Source organism: Puntigrus tetrazona, chromosome 9 (assembly GCF_018831695.1).
Source record: "Puntigrus tetrazona isolate hp1 chromosome 9, ASM1883169v1, whole genome shotgun sequence".
Classification (NCBI taxonomy): Eukaryota; Metazoa; Chordata; class Actinopteri; order Cypriniformes; family Cyprinidae; genus Puntigrus; species Puntigrus tetrazona.
In genome coordinates this window covers 38109-63104 of record NC_056707.1, presented here as the reverse complement: position 1 = coordinate 63104, position 24996 = coordinate 38109, and the positions used below count along the sequence as shown (strand labels likewise).

General features: G+C 40.6%; 1 protein-coding gene across 1 annotated transcript in view; it reads right to left on the bottom strand.

The window, feature by feature from the left end:
* The window catches only part of LOC122351404 (semaphorin-5B-like), a 91800-nt gene extending 76571 nt beyond the window's left edge, over positions 1–15229 (bottom strand). The window contains 2 exon segments of the mRNA XM_043248464.1: positions 14181–14232; positions 15166–15229. Of these exon segments, the coding sequence (XP_043104399.1) occupies positions 14181–14232; positions 15166–15229 (116 nt within the window).
* Between the last annotated feature and the right edge of the window lie 9767 nt (positions 15230–24996).

Sequence of the window (24996 nt, the reverse complement as noted above, 5' to 3'; positions counted from 1 at the left end):
AACTAAGCATTTAATGCATTATATGCGACGAGGGTCGAAAGACGCCTTAATCAAAAATGGTTGATCATTGCAAGTAGCTGATTTCCCTTCCAAATGTTTGGGGAAATTCTACAAAGAGAATGCAAAACGTTACATTATATAGAAGTATTGTGTTTGTCTTTATTTTTCCCAGGAGAAAGAGCAGAAACGCGGGCCAAATGGTAAAAATACCGCATCTGTTTTGGCGGTATCGTAACCTCCATCTCAAACCTTATAAATGTTGAGAGTTTGCGAATATCAAGTGTTTAAATTCAGGTTTTCTTAGCGTAAATTGTAAATGCGCATAAATGGTATGGAAAACCCAGCAACTGTCCACTTGGACCGGAATCGACCGGCAAAACATCCAACCCTGGAATGCACAAATTTTGCCTTAAAAGAGAAATGTGAAAATTTTAAAAGGGCAGAATTACAGTTATTCATCACATTGCCGGTTTAATTCATCAGCCCTGAAGGCACAAGAAGATGAACTCTGTTTACCACTAAAGCTATTCTGGCTGTTTTGGAAGTGGCTATCAATCTCCAGCTATCTTTAAAAGGAAAGCATCAGTTTCAATCACCCAAGAGACGGCTAGTCAACTGCTGAAAAGATTTCCTCGTTTTTGTCTCTCTTCAAGGTGAAGTTTTCCCTAACTGGACGGAAAGACCTGGGGAAGTGTGATATTAATGTTTTAAAATATTAAAAAATCCTTCTCAAAATACACATGGCTCCACCCTTGCCCCTGCTGTTGTTCACTACCAGTTCAATTAACCTGTGCAACTGTGCCTCTAGATACATCAAGACCTCATTGGCCTACAATGATGGTGCTTAAATCTAGTGATTTATGGCAATAATTATGATCCCTATAGTGCTGCGAAATAAACATGAACCGAATTACGTGATTGATGTCTAAGCTCAGAATGTGTTCTTCTCCATAAACATTATCCCATTGAGCCTGAGCAATAATATGGACCAGTTTATCAAGGTTTTACTTTGATAATAACAATCACATTGGCCACTACCTCAGTGGGACGCCAATATTTGCCAGGCACAGTTGCACAGTCTTCCTGACCTGCAGGGTGGTGTTAGTGTGTTTTTTTTCGACTCATCTAAAACAGATTCCAGAACAATTAGTAATGCAGAAACACAATCTAAGAAAAAACTGATGACCTGCAGGCTGATATCGATGGGACAACTGTTTTGTTCTCTGCACTGATGTAATGGAGGTGGGAGTTCAGTAAGAACCTTCGTTGGTATATTCATTGATCTCCATTTGAGCAAAATTAACTAATCAAAGATTCCATTCAAAACAACTATATATTCATGAATTCACATTGGTTTGAACTGACCTGAGTTCAGCTCAATAGGTAAACATTTCTCATTGAACATTGTCTTATGCTCAAATGCAATAGTTATAAGCAGTTCAATTAGCATAAATTGAACATATTCCTTATTTTTATTTCTTTAACCTGGCAAACCAACCTTATTTTAAAACTAAACATCGCAGCTACAACACACCTACGAGGATCTCTCATTTCCATTAGATGAAATCAATAAATCAAAGAATAAAGGTTGTGTCATAAGATCCAGCCAACAATGTGTTCACATGGAAGTACAGGAAGGTTCACAGTCAAGTCTCTCAAAACACTATATTTAGGAACTACTGTTCCAGAAGAAAAGATACCTGACCTTTCTCCAACTACCCATTATCCTCATCATGGCACGAGCTGAATGTGGGAGATGGGGCTATTGTGATCGGGGAGGTCAGACTCTATCATTTGTTTTTACCACTAGTGGCATTTCAGTCATGAACAAAACCACTTTTAATCTTATAAGTGAACAAACTATTCTCATTCCATGCACTTACAACTCACAGAGATCCGTTTGGCTCTGGATTTGCATGGTTTTTGTTGTTTTATCTGACTTCAAATACTACAGCAAGAACAAATAGCATAGAAGTGCAGACTGTGAAGAAGCATATCTTTGGTTGACCTACTGAATAATAGATACGCCCTATGTTGACCTACTGAACTTAAGTGTTTTGAATAAGAAAAGACAGAAGTGTATATTGGCACACTACTTTACATTTATTTCGCCATATGATTTTGGGAAATTCAGGACTCAGTATACTGGTCTGACATAATTTAGACAAAATCAAGCCAAAAATGAAGTGACAAAAGAAAGTAAAGTGTTATTACAGGAGTTTAAACCGCTTGCCAAAACGTCTTGATTAGAGTGCCAAATAACAAAACATGTGCAAGGTGTTGTCACATTTACCGTTGCTTTGTGTGATTTGAATACCATTCATTTTTAAAGGATCTTTAGTGGACCTCTAAAGAACAAAAAAATCAGTGAAGAGCAAGAAATAACTTTGCTGCAAGTTTAGCTGATTAAATGAGATGCTTTGTGTGGAGAACAAACTAAAAGAACTGAGTGAACAAGAGGATCTACTGGTTAGAAGTAAAGGGAGACAAAATCTAGCAAGTTTAAATTTACCATACACACGAAGTGTTCGTTTTACACCATACCTAAATGATATCTTACTTGGTAACTAATAGACTAGGTGTAATTGTTTCCGTAATTGACACAGAACAACAAAAACTAGACGATGCCATACAAAATCAGCACATCATGTAGAGACCTTAGTAATAAATCACACAGAGTACTTACCTAAGAAAGGACAGGTCACGACTGCGATCGATGCTGGTGATCTCAGGTTACCCATCACCACCTACATGCAGTTCTCATAGTATTCTGAAGGGGTCCTATACTGCTGGTCCAGGTCTGACAGAGTACTCAGTTTTATTCCTCTGTGCCAGGGCATACTGCAGAAAGAATAAATAAATAAATAAATAAATAAATAAATAAAAGAAAGAAATCACATTCTGATGGCGCAAACAGATGCAGGAACTGCTTAGCGCTTCAGTCCATCCAGCAATGCAATTCAATCAGGCCTGAAGTCCCAGAAGCCTCTAAAACAGACAAGGAGCCTCCAGCCCCAGACGGACAACTTGACAAGTAATTAAACAGAGCCATTTCTGCTCATCAAACATCCTTGCACCAATCAAAGACATTTGCCATCTGTTGCATCAGCTGGCACTGCCTTTGAGCCAAGACTGTAACCCTCCTCTCACGCCTCGCTGAACCATGTCACAACATCCACGAGCAAATCACGCCTATCCCATGCCACCCGCTCTGTGGTCGCCAGAAAGAGAGACCGAAAGAAAGCCAATTGCGTTTAATTTTAATTAGTTACACTGTATCATTTCAGAATTCTTGTAATACAGTGCAAAATTATACTGACTAATTTTATGAGCGCTTTTATGCTGCGTTTGCACCCTTGTAGAAGTTTTTAAAGTGGTCAAAATACTGCTTATTTCTTTCATGTAATACATTTTAAAGATAAAAATATTTACATACTGGATGCATTTTAGGAAGAAGTGAGTATGATCAGTTTATGATTTTATATTTATTTTGTATAAAGATTTCTAAAGTTCTAAAGTTTTCATTAGTAATATAGAGGCCAAGCACATAACCATCAGATTATCGGTAGAAAAAAACTGAATTATTCTATACCTACAAATACACATTTGAGAACAATATAATATGAAGAGAGAATCTGAAATAAGTTGAGGTCAGGTGTTAGACTTAGGTGTTTTCAATAACCCTTAACATGGATTAGGAGCGAAGGAGGTATTATGAAAGAAGCTTAGTGGTAATAAACATTTATTGCACCTCGGGGCTCCATTGTGAGATTATAGGTGAATTGTGGGATATAATTTTTGTTAGGGAGGAGGTTTCATTCTCATAGCATATCCGACAGCTAACCCCACTTTCAAAAATGCCACCAACATATCACAAGGGAGGCAAATCACAGAGATTGAGCCACAAAAAGCACATTAGAGTTCACCAAACATTGGAAGTAAATTTTTTATATATATTTTTTCATTTCTGATTATTTTGAGCTTTAACAACCTGATATTTAGGAGGCGTGCTGCATGTTTCTGCTATGCTCTCTATACACACTCCTTTCTTATAAATAAACCACAGCTAAACATCATGTGCATACTTGACACTCATTGATTGCACACTACTTTGCCATGGAGCCACAGTATGATGTTAAATGAAGCATGTCTGCCTACAAACCTCTCATTTGTCTTTTTCAATAAAGAAGAAGATAGTCGTGCTGGAGATGCTGCCCCTCAGCAAACCTCATCTCTGCAGTGCACAAAGAAATATTTCAGTTTATGCCTCTGACTGCAGCTGATTGAACTGCGTCTTGTATTTTGTTTTGTTTTTGGATCATAAATGATAGATTGGGGCATGAATCTTAATTCAGAATTTTATACTGCAATCAATGAATGTGAAGATTATCACTAAGTTTTAAGGTTTAGTGAGCTCTATAAAACCTCACATTTAAGAATGCATTAAAAAGAGTGATGCTACTGAGCTAATAAAATACTCCAATAAGTATTTAAATTTATAACACTCAAAAAATAATACATTGATTGATTGAATTTTTAAATATACTTACAACATCTCACTCTCTTCGCCCATCCACAAGGCTTTGTGTCCATGAGACCTTAAAATGTGTCAAAATGTGGGCAGCTCACAAGGTTCGGAGACTGTCTAGTAAATAATAAATGTTGTGTGTGTTCATATGAGCATTTTTTTATCACAAGATTTCTATCGCACTTTTTTAATATGTGAGAAAGGTATTCACTTTAAAATTTTTAAAACCCCAAAGGTGGCATTATTTATATAAAAAAGTGGACCTCTAGAGTAAGACAATAGAACACGAGCAGCTCTAAAGCACAAGCCCTTGAAAATTTTTCATTTGTCATGTATTTTTGCAGACATATGGTGTTTGCAGAACAGATTTAAAGACCTCTGCAACACCCAAAAAGGAAAACAGAAAAATCAGTTCTTGTTTTGAAATAAATAGTTTTAACACAGAGACACGGCTGATGTTGCTTTGCGGCTTCTGTAGTCTTATAAACAAACAAACAAACAAACAAAAATCGAGATTGAAAATGGGCAGCTTTGAAACATTTTTATTTAGTTCTTTATGAATTAATTTTCCTACTACAGCATGCTGAAGCATACCTGATTCAATCCATACATCATCTAATGCATTTTCATCAAAGAAATAAAATGCTCTCTTTTCCTTACTCAGTCACAGATACACAAACAAAACTGTTTATCATCCCCCATAGTTCTAACTCCTGCGGCCTTGCATTTGTCAGGGAGGTGTGTGTATATCCGACATGACCGGAATACATAAAGCACTTCCTTATCACTGTGAAAGATGCCTTTAGAGCTGCATCTGAAAGGTGCAGCAAATGGGAATTTAAACAGGAGCGTAAACGCATGTGATGGGAAATCTAAAAAGTAATTAAAAACAAAAATTCCCTTATTATTCACTCACAGTGAACCATCTCAAATGTGAAACTTAACCTGATTAAACCTTCTAAAACTGTTTTTTGATATCTAGTTTGACAAGGGACCAAAATATTCGCCAGCGAACAAACAAAACCGCATTTTTATATCATTTGAGTTTCATATCACGCCCCCTAAAAAACAACTTGGCATAAACACGACCTCCATTCTCATCAATTCTGACATCTCCTGTATATTTATAAATATTCTCATAGGAATTAAACACTCCTCTATTACTCGATGCATTTCATAAGTATTGCGCAAAATGACTTCATCAATGAAGAACGGGGGTTTATTGAACACCGATATAACCGAGAAAAGAAGTCGGAATCTCTGAGGCTTATTGGACCCACAGCAATGGCAGAAAAGGTCATGCCAATAACCGGCAACTCATTGAACTAAATAAAGTTGCAAATGTCACTTCCTGAGGTAAACATGGTCAATGCATCGGTTTAGAGGACGTGAGCTGATTGGAAGATCAGAGGAGCCCATCACGGGGGGAATGGTGATGGTGTGATCCACTGCAGTCAGGTTTTGTCGTCTGTTAAGAGGGCATCTGGTGAAGGACTAAATGGTAATAATGACTCATTGGTGATTGCATCTCTGCGTGACAGGGCTACGGTCGGTAACCGTGTCCTCTACCGTCCCAGTCACTAGTCTACGGGTCTGCCCTTCTCCATATGGGACCGGCTGATATTAGTATCATAAACACTTTTAGCAGGCAGACTCGGCCGACTGAGCATTGGAGCTTTGAACTCGCCTGTGAGGTCAGGACACAGTGACATTAACAATTGTCCGAAGGCTTGTGCACCTATAAATAATAGGTTTATTGCTCTCTGAAGCACCCAGAGACCATTTATCAAGTAAATGTCTCATGAAATGATCATGAAAATAGTATCGGATTCACCAGAGGGCTCAGATTAAACTTGAGTTAAACGTTTTAAACTGGTTTTGACTGGATGCCCGTTTAGCTGTCAGCCCAATTTTGTCATGTAACAGCATATTGTGGCAGTTCACCAAAAGCGTTCACGCCAGAATAATTTACTCAAAAACGATCACTCTGTCATTGTTTACTCACTCTCATATTGTTCCCATATGAATATTTTCTGTAAGAAACTGTTTTTTCTTTTTTCTTTTTTTAACGATCTTGGCTGCTCGTGCATATAATAAAAAAGGAACAAAAAACATCATTAAAAATTGTGCTAAATAAAATAAATAAAGTATTTAAAAAAGAATATTATTTCAAGTATTTCAAATTGTTTGTTTAGAACTATGAAAAGGCCAAAAAAAAAGACAAGCCATGCAGGTTGTATGTAACGTAAGGTAGAGTAAACCTTAAATAAAAGCAAAAATACAATTGATAACCAGACATCTATAGTATTTATGTTGCTGAAAAGGATGTGGCCCTATTTTTGAGAGGGATGTTTTGTTCTGCAGCATATACAGTAGTCTGTCCCCAGACCATTTGTTCCTGACCACTGGCCTCTGGGGTGTCCTGGAAAAAGGACAGCACAGTCTGAAAGAAAGCAAACAGGCTCTTTAGAAATATATCTTGCTACTTTTTTTCTAGGTCTCAAAATGTGAAGACAAAGTACTGGAGTTCACAGTGTTCTCATTCGAATGAGCTGTGCTGACTGCAGTCAATGCCTTATTACCCATAATCCCAAACGCCATCTCAATGACACCAGACAGAGAAAAGACAGATTCTAACTTCTTACAAAAAGAATGTATCAGGATGGAAACTTCCACTCTAAAAGACCTCAGCTTATTCTGACAGGAATAAACTTTGAGAATTTATTACGTTTACAATAAGAGTGAAATGTCTCTTCAAAGCTTGGATAATTGATTCTGCAGTTTTACAATGTATTACTGTAAAGCTGCTTAGAACACAATCTGTACTGTATAAAAAGACTACAGAAATAAAGTTGACTTGATTTGACTTTACTTTTGTTTTAACCAGATCAGAAGACCTCTATGACAGGTAAATCCTTTCAGGAGTCATACCCATATCCCGAGGCATGGAGACTGTTTTAACCAAGGACAGGCCCGTATCCTCCCATCTCACAGAGGCCCAAATCCCATTTTAGGTGATGTTGATCGGAGTCATAAATCCATGTCATCCACTAATAGCAGGAATATTTATTATCACAGGCCCATCACATGGAGGCAGCAATCAAAGGCATTTAATTTTTGCTGTGTGGCAACTCTCAGAGTTTCAGAGCACTAGGTCATTGGCAATTAGAGAGTGCTAGAAATGTGCTGACAGCTGGTTGGAACTCTGTTTCAAAAGACCGTCTTTGTTTCTGAGGAGCACTTCTGTTCTGTTTTCGACATTCTCTTGGGCTGGACTATCTGTGCAGACATCAGACGGGTGTGACTGAAGCCCTTCCTAATGGCTTTTTACAGCACATTTACAGCAGAGGCGCCCCGTCATCAATTACCCTCCTGCCTGCTCTGAGTGTTGCTGTGTATCCTTCATGCGGGAGCCGTCTCATCCCTAAACGTGGCCTGTGAAATGAATCTTCATCTCGTAGTGAGCACTCCTCATTAATTACAGTGGCTTGAGCCTCCAGGTCCGCCCCTCTTCGCTTTTCTGTTATTAAAAAGGGGTAAGAATTTCTCTGGATAATTTTTCTCAGGAACGGAATGTGCACTGCAAAGCTGGGAGGAAAATGGACATCTTCTACTACAAGGGAAAAAGAATCTTATGTGTGTGTGTGTGTGTGTGTAATGTGGGACCGATAAGGAGGAGGAGGCAGGGAATGAATAAATGGTCCGTCGATGCTTATTTGGAGCTTCCAGACCAACTTCTTGGCTTTAAAGAGGTTAGTGGCTCCCTAGTTCCAGATCTGCCACTGCAGAAAATATCCCAATGGTAACAAGACAATTCTGAAAGGAATTTCATATTACCAAATTAAATATACAAAAGCATTATTTTAGGTAATACCTCATTGTAGAAAGAAACTAGATTTATATATAAGAAAATGTGAATGACACATGGAAACCATGCTGCCATAAATGATTTGACGGTTGCTACACACACACACAAAGAGAGAAAGAGAGAGAAAGAAAGAGTAAAAAAGTATGAACCAAAGCAAAGCAAAAGACAAGGCTTCAAAAACAAAACAAAACAAACAAACAAAAAGCAAAACAATACTAAATAAAAAAATAGATAATAAATGAATAAAAAGCAAAGCAAAAAAAACAAAAACCTTTTTATATCATTTACAGTGTACTAGGGTACTATTGACAAAACCTTCAAAATAAGATATACAGCATCCCCAGATCATCATGTCGTGCAGAAATCCTTGTGCTACCACAGCACTAGGCGAGCTGTTAGCTGTAACACTAATCTCTGCGATCCATCACTGTAGACCACTCATGACAGGGTGGGCTGTTCTCTTCATTCTCTATTCATCTGTCTTACAGCTTGCAAAACTGGGGTCTGACCACATAACATTTCTATTCCCGCTTATGCTAATTTCATCTGCTTGCCCTCGTCGCGGTCGTATGACATCATCTACATAAAAAAACATAAATAAATAAAACGTAAATTTGTATCTCTATTACACTGAAGTTCGAGCACAAAACCATCTGTACCTAGTAAAGCGGTCCCTATGACAAATTTAAACAGACAGTAAAGTGCAGTCATCTCAGTTACTGCATTGCAGGGTTTCTGTCACAGAAATTGAACAGAAATTAAAATGAAATCTAAAGAAATTCATGAATTTGTATTGCCACTCCAATTCTAATTTATAAAAATACATATTAAAAATAATATAACCAATATATATTAGGATTATGTCAATAAGTATGATGGAAAATGTAGTTATATGAAGGGTGTGTTCAACTTTCTGTGGGTGTGGCCTAACCTAATTTAAATTCCAACAGATGGAGTAAAAGGGATATAACTTTAAACATTGCAGGAATAAAACATACGACTTCAAGACAAATATTCAGGAATCAGCAAACTCCCATTTTCCCTCAGTGCGCTCTCTAATGGAAGGCAGAAAATGGATGAATGATTCTAGCATACATCACAACCTGCCTGAAGGCCCGTTTCATATCATAGCCGCGAGCTTTACGTGTAAGAGACATCATGACAGATGGTTTGGGGGGTTACGCAAACGCTTTAATGAAAGCAGGATCGCTTCGGTATCCCTGACCTCTTCCATCATGAACATGCAGAGCCAGTGCGGGATGACATTAGCAGCCGGAAAGTGAAGAATATTACTCCATCTCTGAGAGTTTACAAGCCTGAGCTCTAGATGTTAGCTGTTTTCTTTTAATTTGTGTAGGCCTGTCCTGATCATTATGCCTTGAATCGATTATAATTCGTTTTTAATGCTGCAAGTGGTTGGCATTTACAAAGATATACAAACACTCAGCTAATGCAGCCGTGGCAAGAACAGCAATAGAATTCAACTGAGGAGGCAATCCACATTTACATTAGGGGTTGGCACAAGTTCATACTGTAAAATATAATATATAAGGTGGGTTAAAGGGCTGGCCGTGCGGTGATGAGCAGGGCTAACAGTATGAGCTATCAGAAACATCAAGGGAAAATACTGCTCTCTCAGATTGCTTGGCAATGCAGGTCCTCACTTACACTACCACTGAGATTCCAACTCAATATTTTGGGCCTTCAGACATTGATCCTTGCTTTATGTTCTACCTTAGTATCAAAAATTTTGTGTGTGCCAAACAAACCGCTATACCACCAGTGACCATCATTCCAGATTATATTTTCTGTTTACAAGGGAGGTCAAACATACAGTTGGTTTAATCTATTTTAATCTAATTTTTTTGTTCTTATATTAAAAGCTAAATGTGTCATTTTGACTATAGCGGTCATGTTTCACATTTTTGATTCGCTAAAACAACTGGATCGTAAACATATTTTGAGAATAAGGCTACACTGTTCATGCTGCACCATCTTAATGTGTTGCATATGTTTTTATTTACTATGAAGAATTGGTTCATAAGAATCATGAGGTTGTGAATCAGATTCAATCAGAGTCAGCGTTAACGCAACAGATTTTTTTCCCTTGATGTTATTTTTTACTACTTGCAATCAATCACATTTAACAGACTGTGAACTCACATTCTCAATTCAAGTAAAACATGATTTTGAAATACCGATACAGGCAATTTCTAATTAGGTAAATTACAACATTGTTCTTTTATGCATGCATTTGAGTTTGCTAGTTAGTAGGATAATTAACAAATAAAGCATTAAGTTTTAAAAATCTACATTTTCGCTCAGTCCTACACGATTGCTTTAAGGCACAGTTATTATGTCCACTCAAGCAGATTGCAATGCCATCTGGTGCCACTAGAGGTGCATAAATTACAAACTTCACATTTAATTTCCACATTATACCTTCATGGAGTGCGCAAACAAGTTTAATCAGCTACCAATCCTGAAAATGGAAATTTGACAGTACAATCTGTATCTTGTGCAGAAACAGCCAAACCTGAGCTCTATAAATTAGCTTCACGCTTTAAACAAGGACAGAGCCGCTGAGGGGATATGGATATGTTGTTATTGTTTGAAAGTGTTCATTACCACATCACCACAAAGAAGCTGCAGGTTAAAGTAATTATAGCCTGGCCTTTGTACGTGCTGAATTGGAGAAATGCTAATTTGACATGTTATTACAGCCCAGCCAAAACATCCCTGCCAAACAAACCCGGCAATTCCTCTCCTCCACACTCAGCCTTGGTGTTGAATTAGAGGAGGGTTGTATAGGTGATAGTAATGCAGGTTGAACAGACCCGCCACATCTCCGTAACATCGATAAAAAGCGCGCTGGCCAATTATTAATGCCTTGTGTCTGTTTGAGAGAACGGAACAAATAGGCTATGTGGTTCAGAAAGAGGACGCTATTGAACACAATGGAATGAAGTGAGAAGTGATTAAAGCATCGCTTGAGCCAAAGGAGAATGGGTTTAGTGTCTTTCATTTGAGCTAATCAACCATTACTTGAGAGTTTCAATCCAATTCTAACCTCTACAGGTTCAACTGTTGTAACTAAGTTCTACTGCAACAAGAAAAAAAATCCAATTCAGACCTCTTATGCACAAGTCAATCAAGAAGGTCCTGCGAGTCTAAGGTGTTCTCGAGTGTTATCTCAAGCCAAGACAGACAGGAGAAACGTAGCACTCATCCCAGAGGTTCTTTCGGCCGGCTCTAATTTGACGCCTCCTCTTGAGGCTCGCTGGTTGTGTTCATTGAGGGCTCAGGAGCTGCTAATTGTTTAATCTTCAAGGAGGTCAGTCTCCACACTTACACAAATTAGCCCTGAGCCTGGAGCCATGGGAAATTAGGCCCCGGGCTTCTTTTCTGGCACGGAAGCCACCTCCACAGCAAGAACTGACTGTTTTCACTGTTTTCGCATTTTCTGCTTCCTTCCATCTCGCTGACACTCCTCTTGCTCTGTTCCCCTCTCACTGTTTTCCTATCAGGAATCGATACATCGCCTGGGACACGAGAATGAAGATGAAAGCCGAGTTGATTTCTTGGAAGACCGTGTCACTACTAATACAAGATGAATTGCTTAACTCACTGCGAGGAAGAAATACAGCCATTGATCTCAGAGGTGTTTGAGGTAATTGAATAGACTTACAGATCTCAGCTGGCAGCTGTACAGAGCTGTTCGCTTCGTGTAGCTTCCGACGGCGACGCAAGGCCTTTCAAAGACCTTAGGGCACATAGGTGTACGAGACATTTTACAGTGGCAGCTTTGCTCAATCAATAAATGTGAACATCTCGTTGTATGCTAATAATCCTGTTCTTTGCAATAGCCTACAGACACTTGATGCATTTAACCAGGGCAGCACAACTACTTTGGGACTCTATTTTTTGCTATTTTTTATAATTTGTTTTCCCTCTTGGGGACCGGTCTACAGTAAAAATAAATACATTTAAAAAATCAGGTTTTACTATGGTTGTGGGAACATTTGGTCCCTATAATGTAGCACACAGACATGCACACCTAAACAAACTCACACAAATGATACAGTTGTTGAAATACTGTACAATATAGAAAATTAAAACGGACTGAACAATTACAGAGGTAATCTTGCATATTTGGATGGCAGTCTAACGAATTCTTTATTTGAAACACCACCAGAAACATATTAAACCACTGGGATGTATTCTCAGGAGAACAAAATCTGAGAAGCAGAAGCAGTAATTGATCTCCGTTCAATCTCACTGCAAGAGAAACAGCTGCGATCACACTTAAAGCTAGTGTTCTCAAAAAAATCGAAACAAAAACTAATTAAACATTTTCATTAACCGATTCCAAAATGTTCTAAAATAACATAAAAATTAACACATACTAATTTCTACATCAATTTGTCCCTAATCTTTAAACTGTGTAATCCAAAAAATAAAATTCAAAGCAATAATAAACCTGCATTTGATTAAACTGGTCACCTTCCCACTTTTACGCAAGACCAGTTTTCAGTCTGTATTATCACAGTCTCTGTCAGAGCTGCCATGCTTCTGACCCATGAGCCTTTCAGCAGAGTTCAGTTAAGGGGAAACATGACAACCTGCAGTCAAAAAAGAGTGGTTTAAGTGAAGTTCTTTAAATGTGCAGCCTTCCCACTACAGAAAGCCCAGTGCACTCCGTGCCCAATCTACTGAGACAGGAGTGAAGAAAACCTCCTTACTGTATCTACAGCAGAAGAACAGAGGAACAGTGTTACTGTCTGTAATGTTTACTGATTCCATCCTAGCTTCTATCACTTCTATTTAGAGTCAGCCCTGTGGTAGGAAGTATTTTATTTATTAAAATAAAATAAAATAAAAGTTAATTAATTGATCAACTAATCAGAATTTTGGTGTTTTTAATTAGAAAAAATATATTTTACTTTTAAAATGAGAGTAAAATTGCATGTATCCTTAGAGGAAGAAAAAATAAATAAATAAATGTTGTTATTTATATTATTATTTTTTAATCAATATAAACATGCTGTTTTATTTATTTAGTGAAGTATTACATATTTCAAATTGATATTGAGGTAAATAAAATAAAAAGGTATAGCATTTTTATACTACAATCCAACAATTGAATTGTCTGTTACATAAAAATGCAATTGAATACTAACAAAAAAATACATAATTATTGTTGCTGAAGTTTATGATGTGTTTATGAAGTTCTTGACACCTATAACATCTGTAACGAATTCCACTCATTTACAGTCGCTTGCTGAACACACCAACATTAATGAATCCTCAGTCCCTACTTACTAGAAGCAAACACACACACGTGTGTACCTGAGTCTAACCTGCGTGTGCCATAATTGTTATATACCCCTTGGCTCCTGGCAGTTATGCTTCCTGACGTCAAATTAGGCACTAATGAAAAACAAGTCACAACGAATAAAGCTCAAGCTCAACAGACCCTCCATCTGCCATGCACCATAATGAAGAGACTCGGAGAGAGAACTGCAGGATGACTTTGGAAACGAGCTTTGAGACGGAGCGGCAGAGTGAGGCAGGGACGTAGAGTTTCCGTAGAGAGGGGGGCCGTCCGCTCCGTCTCTCACCGTTTCTCATTATACCAGCCCAGACACTTCACATCTGAGGCTCACACGGCTGCCAGAGGATGACACAAAATGAAGGACTACGAGCTTCAACTGGCCAGTCTTTATAACTCAATTTCTTTAAAGTGGGTCGACATGTGCTCTGACCTTTTATCACTGTCATTACAGAGAGAGCACGTCTTCTGCCTGAGCTTCAGCGGAGATATACTTGATTCGAGCTGCAGGAACACACACGGAGCGACACGCGGCAAAAACACAACCGCGTGTCGCTGTGTTTGTAGTGCTGTCTCGTGTTACCTAATGAGAAAGTTGCTATTCTACACACAAATCATGGAGTCTCACTCTTTTAACCATTTCAAGCGCTTCATTCCTTCATAAGCAAAACTTTCCTTAAAACCTTTTTCTAAACTTTCCTTAAATTTATTAGGATAGAGGTGCACAAATCATTATGCACTTGAGAATTCAATTTATTATAGAATTTAAAAGCATAATTAAATCTAAAAGAATATTCAAAATATATTTAACCATAAAATACTTTAATATTACGTATAAGTATATATTTAAAATGAAAAAAAAAAAATATATATATATATATATAATATAATATAATATAAAATCATAATTATGGTGGAACAAATTATTCAAAAGTAAACAATTAAATAGATTATGAAATATAGAAATAAATGCAGAAATGCATATTTATTTGTTTATTCATTAATTCAATTGTTTTTTAATATTAATAATGTTATTAACTATAATGTACAACTAGTTAATATACTATTTAATAAGTTTTTTTAATTTATTCATTCAATTAATGATTTATTTTTCATTAAATCATTTATTTCCTCCACATTTAATTTTCAGGGTAATGGTTGCAGCACGTCACTCAGTGAGTGGCATCACTTATCAAACTCGATTTCCTTCGTCTTCTTTTTAGTTTAAATGCCTTTTAATTGTTTTTCGCATCACGAGGTACAACTGAGTGTCACAAACACACCCACCAGATCACCGTCTCCCACGCCAATCACCCGCTCATCATCTCCGGAATTCTAGCCACCTGTTCACCACACCTGTTATCAATTAACTCACCTCCTTATATACTCCGGAAACCCAGTCTTTCCTCGGCTGGGATTGAAGTTACGTTCTCGTACTTCTGTCCGCTCTCCCGAACTCGTTCTGCCTGTGTTTACCCCTGCTGCTACGGACTACCCGCATTTGAGTATTTGTTTTGGTTTTTCTTGTTTTGAGCTGATGTATGCTCGGCGTCACGCCATTCTTAAGTTTGATTAAAGACGTTGCCAGTATTCGCCTGCCTGCCTGCCTCCTCTCTCCTCAGACCGTGACAGAATCCCAGCCCTGATATAAGACGAGATGGAAGAAGACGCCAACACGGAACCTGCCAGCTCGCCGAATCCACTACACGAGATCGCCACAGCTATCCACGCGGCTTTGTCCCGACCCACTCCAGCGCCGGCATGTCCCCTCGCTCGACCGTCACCGTACTCGGTGAGAGAAACGTGCAACGGATTCGTGCTCCAGTGTTCCCTATATCTGGAGTCACAGGCTCACCAATTCCCCTCTGACGCTGCCAAAGTAACCTTTATCATCTCGCTGTTACAAGGACGAGCGCTGCAGTGGGCGGAAGCCCTCCATTCAGCCCGGAACCCTGTCGTGAATTCGGCTACAAACTTCCTGGCTCATTTGAAGGAGGTATTTGGACCCATCACCTCCCAACTATCTGTCCATGATGAACTGTTTAACCTCCGACAAACAGACGCAGGGATTCACGAGTACGCCATTCGCTTCCGCACTCTGGCGGTGGCTAGTGGCTGGAATGAGCCGGCGCTGCTCTCCGTGTTCCGCCGGGGATTACAACCGGCGCTTCGCCAACAGATGGCGATTTTTGAGGATACCGTTGGACTGGAAGCGTTTATTAACAAATCTATCCATATTTCCCAAAATCTTAATGCCTGTGTGGATTCCCGTCAGCCACCAGCGCCACCTACCTCACCGTCTCCAATTCTAACCGACGAGCCCATGATTACGGACACCTACCATCTCACTCCCGCCGAACGCACCCGCCGACTTGCTGCCAACCTATGTCTCTACTGTGGACATCCGAATCACCGCCTCACCACCTGTCCTGTCCGGCCCCCGCGCCCAGCGGTGAGTACGATTCGTTTCACTCCTCAAGTTACCAATCTACCCCATATATCTGGTACTTTGATCCATGCCAACCACCTCTTCCCAGTATATATCCTCGTGGACTCCGGTGCCGCCGGAAACTTCATCTCCTCGAGGACCCTCCACAAACACCAGATTCCCTCTCACCCAAATGACACTACCTACAGCATCAGCACCATCCAGGGAACCCCGCTGGGCCGGGGCCGCGTCCACCGCACCACACCACCTCTCACCCTGCAGATCGGTCAGCTTCATCTGGAGGAACTCCAACTCCTCGTCCTAGAAGACGCCGTGGTGGATGTCGTGCTCGGGAGACCCTGGTTGGAGCAACACCAGCCTGACATCCTCTGGAGAACCGGTGAAATCCAGAAATGGAGTGTTTTCTGTTTCCAAAACTGCTTGAAGAATCTACCCCTGCCTGTTTATAATTATCCTTCCATACCTATAGGATCCACTTCAGTGGAAAGTCCGGAGCCCGAGCACGACACGCCACTTCCCGAACCGTACCAGGATTTCAAGGATGTGTTCAGCAAGTCGGCGGCTACTCACCTTCCTCCACACCGGCCATGGGATTGCGCCATTGACCTACTGCCAGGTGCCAAACTTCCCAAAGGTCATGTCTACCCCTTATCGGTCCCGGAGAGGGCTGCGATGGAGGAGTACGTGGAGGAGGCCCTACAACAAGGTTTCATTCGCCCCTCTACCTCGCCAGCTGCATCCAGCTTCTTCTTCGTGGCCAAGAAAGACGGTGGTCTCCGACCTTGCATCGACTACCGAGCCCTCAACTCCCAAACCGTCAAATTTGCATATCCACTTCCTCTCATTCCTGCCGCTTTGGAGAACCTTCGTGGAGCCACCGTCTTCACAAAACTCGACCTCCGAAGCGCCTACAATCTTATTCGTATCCGCAGGGGTGACGAATGGAAAACAGCATTCCTCACTCCCACCGGACACTACGAATATCTTGTCATGCCGTATGGCCTTGCCAACAGTCCCTCCGTGTTCCAGGATTTCATGAATGAGATCTTCCGAGACATGCTAAACCGATTCATCATCATCTATATTGACGACATTCTCATCTACTCCCCGGATCTTCCCACTCATCGTCTACACGTACGTCAAGTCCTAACCCGCCTGCGAGACCACCACCTCTACCTCAAACTGGAGAAATGCAGCTTCCACCAATCCTCCGTTCACTTCCTGGGCTATATCGTCACCCCTGCGGGCCTCCAGATGGATAACCAGAAGACCCGGGCAGTGCAGGAGTGGCCGAAACCCAACTCAATAAAGGAAGTACAACGTTTTCTCGGATTTGCTAACTTCTATCGTCGATTCATTCCCGCCTATAGTAACCTGTCTGCTCCCTTAACCTCTCTCACCCGTTCCTCTAACAGACCTTTCACCTGGACCCCTGAGGCACAACACGCGTTCCAAACCCTGAAGGCCGCTTTCTGCACTGCTCCCATCCTCCATCATCCAGACCCCAACAAGCGCCGTGGTCGAGGTGGATGCGGCTACCCTGGGAGTCGGTGGCGTCCTCTCCCAGTGGCATGGCGAACCTCCCGTACTCCGTCCATGTGCGTATTTCTCCCGCAAACTGTCCCGGCGGAGCAGAACTCACGACGTAGGCAACCGGGAACTCCTCGCCATCAAGCTCGCACTGGAGGAGTGGCGGCACTGGCTGGAAGGATCCCAGTTCCCTTTTGAAGTTATCACAGATCACAAAAACCTCCAATACCTCAGAAACGCTCAACGCCGGAACCCCCGACAAGCCCGTTGGTCCTTATTCTTCACACGCTTTAATTTCACCATCTCCTACAGACCTGGCTCCAAGAACGGCAAAGCCGACGCACTCTCCCGTATTCATCAACCTGATCAGGTACCCGACTCACCCGAACCTATTCTTCCTCCTCATATCTTTGTCGCTCCTATAGTGTGGGAACTGGAGGACCAGATCCGTGCCGCCAGCCGCGAGGAACCCGCTCCGCCGGGAGGTCCGGAGGGCCGCCAATACGTACCATCTCGCCTGCGCCTCGCCCTCCTGGACTCCGTACACACCTCTCCGGGAACCGGGCATCCTGGCAGTGTACCGAACCCTCTCCATTCTCTCCCAGAGGTTCTGGTGGCGCGGATGGCGCAGGACGTTGCTAGGTATGTCCGCTCCTGCCCAGTTTGTGCTGTAACCTCCACACCTCGTCGGCTCCCGGCAGGCAAACTCCAACCTCTCCCCATACCCGAGCGGCCTTGGTCCCACATCGGAATTGACTTCGCCACCGATCTACCCCTCTGACGGCCACACAGCTGTATTGATAATAGTAGATCGGTTCTCTAAAATGTGTAAATTTGTCCCTTTACCTGGTATTCCCACCGCCCTGGACACCGCTCTGGCTCTCTTCGACAACGTCTTCCGAAACTTCGGACTACCTGAAGACATGGTGTCGGACCGAGGCCCGCAATTCACATCACGGGTATGGCGAGAGTTCTTCCGTCTACTGGGGGTGACAGTCAGCCTCACCTCCGGTACCATCCCCAGGCTAATGGCCAGGCGGGCGTAAGGTCCAGGAGCTTGCCCGATACCTACGCGCTTACTGCCACCAGAACCAGAATAGCTGGAACCAGTACCTACCCTGGGCGAGTATGCCCAGAACTCACTCCGCCAGACCACCACCGGGCTCACCCCATTCCAATGCGTGCTGGGCTACCAACCTCCTCTGTTCCCTGGTCGGGTGAGGCCTCTTCGGTTCGGCGGTGGACTACTGGTTCGGGAGAGCGAGAGGGTGTGGGACTCAGCCCATGTCCAACTTCAACAGGCAGTGCGGCGCCATCAACACCAGGCCGATGTCCGTCGGTCACCTAACCCCATCTACCAGCCGGGAGAGTTGGTTTGGCTCTCCACCGAGACATCCGCCCGCCTGCCCTGTAAAAAGCTGAGTCCCGGTACATCGGTCCTTTTTCCCGTGGTCCGGCAGATCACCCCTGTCACCTACCGGCTCCAACTACCACGTCAATATCGCATCTCACCCTCCTTCCACGTTTCACTCCTGAAAAAATTCACTAATCCTGTTCTTCCTCCCTCCACAGACGCGGAACTACCCCCCCCACCTCCCGAGATCGAACCCACCGAGAGCGTCTACCGGGTCCAGAAATCCTTGCTCTCGGCGACGGGCAACCGCCTCCAGTACCTAGTGGACTGGGAGGCTTGGCCCGGAGGAGCGGTCGATGGGTAAACCGCGATGACATCTTGGACCCGACACTCCTCCAAGACTTCCACCAGGCCCATCCGGAGACCCAGCTCCACGTCCCGTGGCCGTCCCGTCGCCGTTCGCGGGCGCCAGGAGGCACCGTAGAGGGGGGGGTAGTGTCACAAACACACCCACCAGATCACCGTCTCCCACGCCAATCACCCGCTCATCATCTCCGGAATTCTAGCCACCTGTTCACCACACCTGTTATCAATTAACTCACCTCCTTATATACTCCGGAAACCCAGTCTTTCCTCGGCTGGGATTGAAGTTACGTTCTCGTACTTCTGTCCGCTCTCCCGAACTCGTTCTGCCTGTGTTTACCCCTGCTGCTACGGACTACCCGCATTTGAGTATTTGTTTTGGTTTTTCTTGTTTTGAGCTGATGTATGCTCGGCGTCACGCCATTCTTAAGTTTGATTAAAGACGTTGCCAGTATTCGCCTGCCTGCCTGCCTCCTCTCTCCTCAGACCGTGACACTGAGCATGGTACAAGATTGGTTGTTGTGTCTTTGACACACCGAACAAACTACACGTGTTCTCACACAGTGAAAAATACATTGCAAAACAAAAAAGAAAACTGACAACACAACGACAGAGTTTATATTTATTTAGTTTAAAAAAACAGGATTACAATAATGGAGAGTTACCTGAAAATTAGTATGAACCTTTAAAAATATTCCTTTAGCGTATCACCTTTTTGTAAAGCATTATAAAAGAATAAACCTGTTGGTCAGAGCAAATATCTAAACACTTATCCAGTTTTATTTTCAGATTTTTGGTAAGCATTTCAACTGCACACAGGTTTTACCTTTTGTTTTTGAAGCCAGTATGTTTTTCTCTCTCTCTACCTCTCTATCTGTAGTTGGCCTGGGGCCCTGCCTCCCCATGGCCCCTGACAGTGCAGTAATATTATCTGAGTGCAGTGGCAAAGCCTTATTGCTTTCCTCTAAATCTCATTTGAAGGATACAATGTGTGTTAGAGATTAATGATTAAAATAATATTGCTTGAAAATAATGATGGCAGTAAATCCATAGGTTCTAAGCTAACCTTGACGGATGCATCTGTTTTTATTCGAGGAATGAAAACTCTGCACAGTGTGACAGGTTTTTGGGTTTTTCTCTCCTCTATGCCTCCTCGTAGACAAGTACAGGAGAACCGGTCAGACCAAGCGAGCATCACATAGAGTGCGGCGTGCTGAGAAAAGCCCTCAAGGAAATATACAGAGGAAGAAAACAAAGGGATGCTTTTGCTAACCTCTGCTACACTTAAAGGTAAACGGTATAATTTGTTTGTTTTCTTCCATGCAAAATGAAAAAAATTTGAAACAGTTTTGTACAACACCTAATGTGATGACAATGGCATACAAAAAATAAAAAGAGGGTTGGAACAAACCCGAAGCAAAGGCATTGTGAGAATATATAACCTTTCAAAATTGTGGCACATTAAAGCTCTAATCTATAAAATATGTAAAAAATTAAATCTTCACCTGACAAAAGTCACTGGTATGTTGACACGTCTGTACAACGGACAATAAAAGTTGTGTTTTCAATTCCGAATCTAAAGCTGCAATCTGTAACGTTTTAAGAAACTCTCTTTCCTAAAAAGTTGATTTTCTGCCTCGCTACAACAGTCGACCATAATATGACCCCAAACGCTATCCAACTGTGAAGACTTCCCCAAAATAGCCACCACACTCCAGCAATGCCAAATCTGACGGTGCTTTAATATGTGTGTAGGTGTGTGAAAAGGCCCAGTGTCTTACAGAACAATGTTTCTGAAGGAGGTGAAGACAGATAGTGACAACATTCCAACAAGGCATAAAAATCACTTCGGCACGTTGTATAATAGACAAGAGTAATGTGTGTGAGAGCGTGTTTCCACAGATGTTAGGCTGGTTTCTCTTGCTGTGAGGAGATAAGTGATGTAAGTAAGAAGAGACAGCGCAGAGGAACAATAACCCTGAAGCAACCTGAGGTTAAGTGCCTCGCTCAAGAGCACAAAGATGAATGTGCTGCACATGAGACCTTCTGATTTTACCAGCCATAATACATAGTGATTGAATGAAATTAATTAATTTGTTTGCTAATGCCTATATTTAATAAATTGGTAAATAAATGAGTTAATGAATTAATGACTGAATTAACGGACGAATCAATTATTAACAGGTTTATCTATTAAATGAATGAAAGAATAAAATGAATGAATTAATGGATGGATGAATCAATTAATTAAACAATTCAATAATTATCGTAAATTAATTTATTCGTTCATCAATCTATCTATTAAATGAATGAAAAAAATGAATTAACCAATGAATGACTCACTAAAATAATGAATGAATAAAGTCTATCAATCAATTATTGAGTGAATGAATCAATGAATGAATAAATAAAGATCTATTGAATGAATCAATGAATGATCACAAACCTGCATAGATACATACATCACCATCACCATCATCATCAACTGCTCCTAATATTTAATAAACAACCTGTGACTGTGTTGTTCAAATTTTAAATGTAGTTTTCTAAGAAATTCTGTGAGTGCAGAATCTGCACAGGTTCGTTCATAGCTAAGCTTTGTTCATTTGTTTGACAGTATGAGCCAGTATAGGTTCTGAAGTCTTGACTTCTGAGCAGGTTCTGCTCATAAAATCTCTCAGTAAGTAGATATGTGGGTACAATTGCCTGGAAGCCCTCGCTCTATCCTATCATCAGGGTACTTTACAAAGAGTAACGCTGGAAAATGATAGGAGGAGGCAGAGACAGATTGAGGCTTTTAATAAAGAAGTATAGTGTGGTTTCCCTCACCTGGAGTGATCTTGCTACACTGAGAATTAAAGTTTGGGATAAGATTAGCATAACCAAATACAAAAGTGCTGGCGGTGTGGAGATGGGCATCTATTGCTGAATAAATCAGGAATAATGCAAAGACTTTCTCTGATTTTCCTTTAGAATCTATCATTTACATTTACAGTTATTATGATACACCACATTTACTATTAACTATTTCTACTTAATAAGTGAATGCAACTTCAGACTGATGCTGAATGGAAGGTGGATGTTTTTAGAAAGTAAAATTATTTTAGTAGAATTCTAAAAACATGCCCGGCCCTTCAAGTTATTTTGCTGATAAATCTTTACTCAGCTTTATGAAAGAAATGTTTCAAAATATTTCTAAATGAACATATACATTATATACACAGATAATGTTTAAATGTGAGTACACCTGACTTTTGAGGAAGGTTTAATTGTAGACTAATTATGATCTTTTAATTAATATTGTATTGCACTGCATTTGATACCTATTATTTATAAACTCATAAGTAAATTTATCCAAATAATTTCAAAGAAATGGGCACTGTATTGCATCAAATGTGAAAAAAATTTTGTAAAGCATTGTCCCATAATTTTGTTACATTTACATTATTTTCAACATTATATATATATATATATATATATATATATATATATATATATATATATATATATATATATATATATATAATTTTTTTTTCTCTAATTCAAATTATTAGATGCCATGGTTGACACACTTATTCTGACAATAAAGCCCTCCTTACACTAACCTAATCTGTACCCAATACTTTACTTTCAGCTTTTTAATTCATTCCTTCTTTTTTATGGAAAATAAATGCTTTTCTGATGTGATCTGAAATGAAAAAAAGGGAGAAAAATATTGTCAGATGGCGGATTCGAACCCAGGTCGATCGCGTCAAAATAAGGCCATATGTTTTACCATCTGCACCACTGGAGCTCATGTCATGTTGGAGGGCAGAGTTAGTGCAAATAGCCACTGCCAATAAGGTGGGGTATTTGCACTTAGCCACTCTGAGCGTATGTGCACATGCATGTGAGCGTCAGGACGGGTCTCTAATAGTGGTCCATTGCCCTTTGAAGAAGCCATTTTTGCTCAGTGGCTGCCTCCTCATTTTGAATGACATTTTGAATTTCAGGTGAGCACAAGGAAAACATTGACCTTTCTGCCCAGAGGCCCGTGGAATCGATAATCAAGGAATTAAGTGAATTAGTCAGCGCTAGCGCTGCGTGCTAACCGAGGGAGGGTGGCATAATGTTGAGGTGTAATGATAAACTCAATGGCTTGTAAGTAATGCTTCATCAAACGGCTGTCCACGAGTCACGGGTCTCATGTTATTAAAAATCCTTCTTTTTTGTGAGAATTGCTCACCATTTAAAGTCTAGACATGTAAAGCATTAGACATAGCTGATTTCTACATCGCTGCCTCATTGAAGTGCCTGCTAATCACAGCACTCGTAGGTTGTTAATGAGAATGAACCGAATCTACGTTAAGCATCATTTCTACCCATTAAGTCTATTATTTAATTCAATAAAAGTGCACAAGCCTCACGGTGAGATCATGCTTGGGGAACGAATGCATTTCATCATTGTGAGACTTGAATGAATTAGCGCTAAATAGCAACATGGGTGCATTTCTTGGTAGATTTGAGTATTTTTACTATTTATGCTAATTTTGCATCTACACTTGCTTATTTTTGGGGAAGAGGCACAGAGCCAAAGCATTACAAAACAAACCAATTTCGAAGTTCACAAACGGAAGAATAATGACTTTTGGAAACTCAAAAAAAAAAAAATAGCATGTGCAGTTAATCTCATTTCTGTATTTTGTAATGAGTGGTAAAGTGAAGAGCCAGATTCCATTTAAAACCAGATTGTCTGCTTTCATTTTGCTGCCGCCAGCGTGCCTTTGGTTGCTTTTTACCATTTCGTCTAACTTGCTTCTGAGAACTCAACAGCTTGTCACGACCTCTCCGAAGAGGAGTCTTAATTGCTGTCTGAGCCCTGTTAAATGCACGATACATTAAGGCATTCATAATTTGCAAAACAATACTGAAACTCATTTGAAGAACGTGCCCTCCATCACATTTTGTGTGAGTAAGCGTGCAGCCAATACGTTGGTGTAGGTGTTGAGGTATACTTCAGACCAAATGAGGTTACTGGGGCTCTCAAATGAGCATTTCTGACTGGTTCATTATGTGTGGGAGGTGATTTGCCTGAAAATTGGATGATAATGATTCAGGTTTAAGGAAAGAAACAATGCAGAGAAATGCATTAAAGGGATAGTTCACCCAAAATGTAATTTCTTCATTTACTCATCCTCATGTTGTTTTAAACCTTCAGGATTTTCCTCCTTTCTTTCTTGAACACGAAAACTCAAGAAACTCAAAAGATTAACATTCAAAGGTTTGGAGTCAGTAAGATTATGCTCAAGGCTGACTTTTTTTTTTTATCAAAACACAGTAAAACAGTAATATTAAAATAATGGTTTTCTATTTTATGATAGTTTTAAAAAGCAATATATTTCTGTGTTGGCAAAGCTAAACATTCAGCACGCTATATATATATAAATTCACAACTGCTCCAAACATTTTGATATCCACCGTTTTCAGAATAAATTATTGATACTGTTAAAACACCCTGTTACGGCAATTTAAAAAATGCCAGTCAAAAACATAAAAGCTGTATACCGACCAATGCAAACATCTCTGTTCTGTC